General features: G+C 56.3%; 1 protein-coding gene across 1 annotated transcript; it reads left to right on the forward strand.

Moving 5' to 3' along the window:
• Positions 1 to 133: 133 nt before the first annotated feature.
• On the forward strand, positions 134 to 7,479 carry UBE4A (ubiquitination factor E4A; the record flags this gene model as incomplete). The annotated part of the gene is made up of 17 exons (XM_010184895.1): positions 134 to 246; positions 851 to 1,003; positions 1,091 to 1,250; positions 1,346 to 1,548; positions 1,779 to 1,970; positions 2,682 to 3,015; positions 3,235 to 3,361; positions 4,071 to 4,378; positions 4,668 to 4,800; positions 5,091 to 5,278; positions 5,430 to 5,530; positions 5,643 to 5,756; positions 6,067 to 6,241; positions 6,370 to 6,550; positions 6,663 to 6,810; positions 7,068 to 7,225; positions 7,341 to 7,479. Coding segments are annotated over 17 exons (2,927 nt in total), but the record flags the coding sequence as incomplete, so codon positions are not given.
• Between the last annotated feature and the right edge of the window lie 410 nt (positions 7,480 to 7,889).

The following is a 7,889-nucleotide window of genomic DNA, read 5'->3' on the forward strand; positions in this document are numbered from 1 at the left end:
CTCCCTGTGGCCGGCCAGAACTTGCCGGATCCATCCGAAATGGGAGGGGGGCAGCGGGACAAGGAGCGTGCCCTGCTGCCGGCCCATCTGTCCCCAGTTTGGTGACACTGGGGCCACTTCCCACTGCTCTCAGGCGACCCCAGCATGAAGAGCGGGAACGGGATCCCGGCGCGCTGCGTCTACCTGGCGGAGATGGCTGCGGATCTGGACGACCAGGACTGGCTGGACATGGACAACGTGGAGCAGGTCAGGTCGCCGGCTTCGGCCGCGGGAGCTGAATTCGTTTCCTGGCGGCGCCCCGTGCTGCCTCCTGAGCGGGCTCCGTTTATGAAAGCTTTGTGTGGAGCTGGAGACAACCATGGGGTTTTGGGGGCTGAGAAGGCATCAGGATTTGCTGCTCGGAGCCCCCCTCTCTGGAGGCTGCCATAGTTTGCTGCTCTGCAGATTGACCAGGGATGGGGAGGGGAGCAGATTTGGCCTCTGGGGGTGTGGGGGCAGGTGGGCTCGTGGCCCGAGGGGGTACGTGCTGCAGGGGGCTTTGTCTTACCGTCCTGAGCAAAGCTTTGGTCAGTTTCTGGTTGTGCACAGCTTCATCTGTAACCACCGAGGTCATCGTTCTGGTGGGCTGTCCAGTGGAAATAACAACTTCTGCTAGGGCTGCTGCTGCTCTGAGAGGGAAAGCTGCCGCTTTTGTAAAGGAGCGAGCCTGGGGGCTCTCGGTGCAGTGCTCCACTCATTAACGAGGCATAGAGAGCTCTGGTCTGGGCAGAATTAACTCATCCTGTGGTGATCCAGAGGGGCTGTGTCTCTGTTACAGCTGTTTCACGTTCCCTGTCTCTTGCCGTGCCAGGCACTGTTCACCCGCCTGCTGCTACCAGAGCCCGGGAACCACCTCATCTGCATGACCTCCAGCAGCAGCCAGAACCTCTCGGCCGACCGGGACGCTGGGGAGAGGCAGATTCTGCGCTACCTCTACACCTGCTTCCAGAGGGCGAGAGAGGAGGTGGGCAGGGCCTTCTGTGGAAGGGAGCAGCTTGGTTGCCCTTTTAGGGCTGAGGTGACTCAGCTCTGTCTCGTTGTCCTGGTGCAGATAACGAAGGTCCCAGAGAACCTGCTGCCCTTTGCCGTGCGCTGCCGGAACCTGACTGTGTCCAACACTCGCACGGTTCTCCTCACCCCGGAGATCTACGTCAACCAGAACGTGTACGAGCAGCTGGTCGACCTGATGCTGGAGGCGCTGAGAGGGGCGCGTAAGTCCTCGCTGCGCAAAGGGAGGGCTGCGGTGGGGTCACGGTGAGGTCTGGCTGCAGAGCCTCGTGCGGAATGGCCTTGCTTCCCCTGCCAGGCTTTGAGGACGTGACCGAGTTTCTGGAGGAGGTCATAGAAGCCCTCACGATGGACGAGGAGGTGCGGACGTTTGGGGAGGTCATGGTGCCCGTGTTTGATGTCCTGCTGGGCCGAATCAAGGACCTGGACCTCTGTCAGATCCTGCTGTACACGTACCTCGACGTGCTGCTCTACTTCACCAAGCAGAAGGACATCGCGAAGGTGGGTGCCTCAGCCCGATCGAGAGCTCCTCGCAGGTTGCACTTGTAGCAGGGGGATTTGTTCACAGGGTCTGATCTGTGGGGCATGAGCTAACAGTGCAGCATAACAACACCTCCCATGTTTACTCGCACCCCTTCTCCTTTCCAGAAGCTCATCCCAAGCCCCAGGTGTGGGTTTGCTTTTTACTGGGATTTTACGTAACCATCAGTGTCCCCTGCTGCGTTCCTTAGGTTTTTGCAGGCTACATCCAGCCCAAGGACCCCAGCAATGGACAGATGTACCAGAAGACGTTGCTGGGAACCATTTTAAACATCTCCTGCTTGTTGAAGACCCCTGGGGTAGTGGAGAACCACGGCTATTTCCTGAACCCCTCCCAGTCCAGCCCGCAGGAGATCAAAGTGCAGGAATCCAACATCCACCAGGTGGGCTGGCGCGTGGCAGTGCTGCTGCCCTGTGTGTTCTGGGGGCCGCTCGCTGCCCGAGGGGTAAAGATGCGATGCTGGGGCTCGTTAACAATCTGTCCAGTAATTACATGAGTCTCAGAATGGCTTTGGTTCTGTAGCTGTAACAGTTTTGCTTCCTCGGGCTGGTGTGAGCCAGTTCTTCATGTAGGGCGAGTCATGTTTTACCCAAGCATTTGAGCTTTGGGGAGTGGGTGAGGTGGCACTTCTGGAGCAGATACCAGCACAGTAACTTGAGGTGCTGCTGCGTGTGTGTAATCCACCTCGGGTGTTGTAATTACACTTTCAGTAGCTGTAGTTAAAGTGCTAAGGGGCTCCCCAGCAGAGAAAGCAACAGGGAACATCCTTCCTCGCTGCAGAAGTCAGTGGTTTCCTCAGAGGAGCAGTGCTGGGAGCGTTGCAATGGGTGAGGGGTGAAGCATCACAACGTGAGGTGTAAACACAGGCGTAGACTCAGGTGCAGAAGTGGTGGCAGAGAGGGGCGTTCCCGGTCACTTTTTCCTTCAGGGTCCTTGTTGCTGCCAAAATCATGCAAAGACTTGGTTTTACTCCCTGTGGAAACACCTGGCTCTCAGTGATGCCTTGGAGAGTGTTCCTCATAACTCTGCTGCTGGTGGGAGCGATAGGATCCCAGTGCCGGCTCCTCCAACCGTGCTCTGTTCCCCATAACAGTTTATGGCCCAGTTCCACGAGAAGATCTACCAGATGCTAAAGAACCTGCTGCAGCTGTCTCCAGAGACCAAGCACAGGATCCTCTCCTGGCTGGGGAACTGCCTCCACGCGAACGCGGGCCGCACCAAAATTTGGGCTAACCAGATGCCGGAGATCTTCTTCCAGATGTACGCCTCAGACGCCTTCTTCCTCAACCTGGGAGCTGCCCTCCTGAAGCTGTGCCAGCCCTTCTGCAAACCAAAATCTCCAAGGCTGCTCACCTTCAACCCGACTTACTGTGCCCTGAAGGAGCTGAACGAGGAGGAGAGGAGGAGTAAGAATGTGCACATGAAAGGTATGCCCGAACCTTGGGGTAGTGAGCAAGGGGATCTCCTTGGCTCCCGAATTCTCCCCACAGCACCCACTCAGCATGTGCCAGTAAAGCTGGGAGAGGGGAATGAGCAGAGAGGAGCAAGGGAAGAGCTGAAGACAAATAATTAGTGTCTGTATTGCCAACAGCTGTTCTGTGTCTTCAGCTGGGCAGGATGTGACACACAGATGCTTCTCATTGCAGGGCTGGAGAAAGAAACGTGCTTGATACCTGCTCCGAGCGAGCAAGAGCCGCAGTTTGCCAACAGCTACAACCTGGTGACGGAAAACCTGGTCCTGACGCAGTACACCCTGCACTTGGGGTTTCACAGGTCTGCCGCTGTGCCATGCTGTCCTTAGGGCCCTCAGTAATGGGAATGCTCCAGCTGTGGGTAGCAGATTGCACCCCCGTACAGCCACGTGAATTTCCAGTCAACGCTCAGAGCACAGAGCAGGGCAGTCGTGCTGGTGCTGTCACTGGTGTTTGAGCCTCAGGCTGGCTGATTTTGGACAAACTTTGTCCGCTGTTGCTCGCAGTCAATGCATTGCTTTTCGCAGCTTCCCTCTGCAAAGCGTTGCCTGGATACTGTGAGGTCACCACAGATCCCAGCACCGTCCTCTTCTGCTTTATTCTCTAAATATAGAAATAGATGAAAAAGTTATGCAAGTGGCTTGTTGCTGGGAAACTGAAAATGTCACCTCGCAGGCGTCTCTCGGGCTTGCTGGATCCCTGACCCTGGTAGCCCCAGGGGGTTCATGGCCACACTGGCTCCGTGTCTGTGCCTCTGCTGAAGGCTTCGCAGAGGCTGTGGGTTTCCCAGGCCGCTCTGCAGAGCGCTGTGGTTCCTCAGCAGGCTCTGGTGTCCTCCCAATGGCCTGTGTTTCTCTAAAGGCTTCCTGTTGCTGGTCCCCAGACAGATCATCAAAGGGCTTGACCAGGACAAAAGCCTGCGCTAGCTTACACACTGCTCAGGCGCTCGGTGCTGACCGTATGCACATCTTGTCCCATCCTATCTCCTCCTTGCCCTGTTTCCCGGGTAGGTTGCATGACCAGATGGTAAAGATCAACCAAAGCCTTCACCGCCTGCAAGTGGCGTGGCGAGAAGCCCAGCAGAGCTCCAGCCCTGCTGCCGACAGTCTCAGGGAGCAGTTTGAGCGCCTGATGACCATCTATCTCTCCACCAAGACGGCGATGACGGAGCCGCAGATGCTGCAGAACTGCCTGAACCTGCAGGTGTCCATGGCGGTGCTGCTGGTGCAGCTGGCCCTGGGAAACCAGGGCACGGAGCCGCTGGAGCTGAGCTTCCCACTGCCGGAGGTGGAAAACAGCGCGCTGGCCTACGTGCCAGGTGAGGCCGCCTGTCCTGCCCGTGGCTTCTGTTGCCCAGAGGCTTTCCTTGGGTTTTCAGTGTAACGGTGTATACAGCCAGACAGCTGCTGGGTTTCACCAGGGGTGAAGTGGATCCTGTGTTGCTGATTTCGTCAGGGCGGGCACCTTTCATGTTTGCGGTGTTCAAACACAGCTCATTCCTTCCTGAAGCTTTACTCGGAGTCAGGGCGATGAGGAGAGGGCACACGGGGCTGCAGGAGGGCGGTGAGCTGCCTGAGGAGGAACTCATGTGCAGTCTCTGCCTGCAGAGTTCTTTGCTGACAACCTGGGTGACTTCTTCATTTTCCTGCGGCGTTTCGCTGATGACATCTTGGAGACTTCTGCTGACTCTCTGGAGCACGTCCTTCACTTTGTCACTGTTTTCATGGGTGATGTGGAGAGGTACGTACGGCCCCGGGTGCTGACCTGCAGAGCACCCAGAGAGGAACAAACAAGTGAATGTGGGAGGGAGGGAGCAACAGCTTTGCTGTTCCCACACCCGGTGGCCTCTGAGATTTAACCGTGCATATTGCGTGCCTGCCTTCTCCCCACTTTGAGAGGGAGCTGCTGGACACCAGTGTTAGTGTTCCAGGTGGTCTGCCAGAGCCAGGCGCTCCTGCATGGATAGGCCTGGCCTCTGAACAGCTTGACTTTCACATCATCCTGGATTTGCTTTGTTTTCCCTCTTGCAGGATGAAAAATCCTCATCTGCGAGCCAAGCTGGCAGAGGTGTTGGAGGCTGTGATGCCTCACTTAGACCAGGCCCAGAACCCGCTCGTTTCCAGCGTGTTTCACCGCAAGCGAGTGTTCTGCTCTTACCGAAACGCTGCCCATCTTGCTGAGGCGCTTATCAAAGTCTTTGTGGATATTGAGTTTACTGGTAAGCATGGAAAGGGAAGAGTCCTCTTCCTTCTGTAACATCTGCAGGGGTTTGCAGCACATCCCTGACCTGTTATTTCAAACAAACTGAAAGGGAACTGATGGCCCTGGCTTGTGCCTGCTGACAAGCTTTTGCTCTTCCTTGTGTCCAGGTGACCCGCACCAGTTTGAGCAGAAGTTTAACTACCGCCGGCCCATGTATCCCATCCTGAGGTACATGTGGGGCGCAGACTCGTACCGGCTCAGCATAAAGGTGAGGCGAGAGGCGCGTGTGTAAGTGTAGGAGGTGCACACGTAGGTGTGAGCACGCAGATCTGTGTCCTGCTGTCAGGACCAGAGCTTTAACCACTCTCTCGTTCTTGCAGGCTCTGGCTGATTACGCCTCGGAGAACCTGGAGGCAATGAACCCCCCTCTCTTCTTGCGTTTCCTTAATTTGCTCATGAACGATGCCATTTTCCTGTTGGATGAAGCCATACAGGTAGGCAGCAGCATACGTCAGCAGCAGGGAGAGCTGGGGAGCTGAAAGCGATGGATGTGATTGTCAGGAGGCTGGCAGATAAGATGGGTGACGGGGATATTGCCCATCTGGTTTAGAACACTTAAGGACATCCTGCAGTTTGCCATTTAAATGTTTTGTGGGTGAGAGGCCTTTTCAAGCGCTCCATTGCAGCTCTTGCATCTGAATTGGCCTCTCTCAGCCCACAGCAGCGCAGAACAGGTCTGGCGTAGCCGTCGTGGCCCGTTTCCCTGCCTGTTCTCCCAAACGCTTCCCTGCTGTGTCTTTGCAGTACCTCAGCAAGATTAAAGTCCAGCAGATCGAGAAGGACCGCGGCGAGTGGGACAGCCTGTCCCAGGAGGCTCGCCGCGAGAAGGAGTCGAGCCTGCAGATGTTTGGTCAGCTGGCGCGCTTCCACAACATCATGTCCAACGAAACCATCGGCACGCTGGCCTTCCTGACCTCGGGTAGGCAGAGCAGCCCCTCCGGTGCCGGGGAAGGGCCCTGTCTGGGAGCAGGCAGGGGCTTGGTTTCAGGGTGGTCAGAGCGGGAGGGGATCGATGTGGAGCTGTGGAGCTGTTGGTTTCTGTTCCAGAAATTAAGTCCCTGTTCGTGCATCCTTTCCTTGCCGAGCGCATCATCTCCATGCTCAACTACTTCCTGCAACACCTGGTTGGCCCGAAAATGGGAGCTTTGAAAGTCAAGGATTTCAGCGAGTTTGACTTCAAGCCGCAGCAGCTGGTGTCTGACATCTGCACCATCTACCTGAACCTTGGGTAGGTGACAAGGGCTGGCGTGCAGGGCGGCAGGAGCCATCCCGGGGATGTCCTGGCTAGCAGAGCCACGTGGATGCTTAAACCTTTGCTCTTTTTTTAACCCGTGGCCCAGGGATGAAGAGAACTTCTGTGCCACAGTGCCCAAGGACGGCCGCTCCTACTCACCAACACTCTTTGCCCAGACTGTTCGGGTTCTGAAGAAAATCAACAAGCCTGGCAACATGATTGTGTCTTTTAGTAATCTGGCTGAGAGGATCAAGGTGAGAACTGGAGGGGATTTAAGCTCACCAAAAAAGGTTGGACTGGTTCCCCGTGTCCTCTTCCATCTGTGCATCACTGCATCCTTGCTGTGGAGCTGGGTTTCTGGGAGTGGGGCTTCCTTTGAGGCTCAGGGGGGACAGCTGGGAGGGCCCCCTGTCAGCATGGACCTGTAGATGCTTTAGCTGCGTGCTGGGAGCAAACCTGGCTTTGGAAGAACTGGGAGACCTGGTCTCTCAAAGCGGCGCATGCCCATCAGTCTCTTGCAGACCGCCAGCAGCAGGAGGAGGAGACGTACGCGGATGCCTGCGACGAGTTCCTGGATCCCATCATGAGCACCCTGATGTCAGACCCTGTGATCCTGCCCTCCTCCCGTGTCACTGTGGACCGCTCCACTATAGCCCGGCACCTCCTCAGGTACACTTTGGGGATCCATTTCACTTATCCAATGGCTCTTCCTGCCCCATCTTCCTCTTCTTGGTATCTAATGCTAACGCTGTCCAAGTAATCTCCTCGATGCTTTGTCCTTCAGCGACCAGACGGATCCTTTCAATCGCAGCCCCCTCACTATGGACCAGATCAGACCAAACACAGAGCTTAAAGAGAAGATCCAGCGGTGGCTTGCAGAGAGGAAAAAGCAGAAGGAGGAGCTGGAGGAGTCGCTGAACTGAGAGCCGGGATCTTGGCCCTAAACTATGAGATAAATGCCTCACAGGGGTAGCAGCTGGAGTTCCAGAGCGCCTGTTCAACTTGCCACCTCAACCCAGACCGCGTTTCGAGCATTGCCACCACCTCCGGAGTCTGCTAGGACCTTTCCTTCTCGCCCTTCTTCTGTCCTTTCAAGACTTAATCTTTAATACTAAGACTTTCCACTGCACTACAGCTTTGAGCCTCTGCCTTGGGGGAAGACCGCAGCCTCTTCTGTGTGGCCTGGCGCCCCAGCCCTCTCTTCAAAAACCCCTGTTCTGTTGCTGTGTTCAACCTCTGTAACCGTGTGCCGGTTAGGGGGACGGTCGTGCGAGGTTTATTTTCCCGGAGGGGCGTTGGGAATTAAAGGCCGCGCTGGCGGTGGAGGTCCGGA

Source organism: Mesitornis unicolor, unplaced genomic scaffold, assembly GCF_000695765.1.
Source record: "Mesitornis unicolor isolate BGI_N332 unplaced genomic scaffold, ASM69576v1 scaffold43685, whole genome shotgun sequence".
Classification (NCBI taxonomy): domain Eukaryota; kingdom Metazoa; phylum Chordata; class Aves; order Mesitornithiformes; family Mesitornithidae; genus Mesitornis; species Mesitornis unicolor.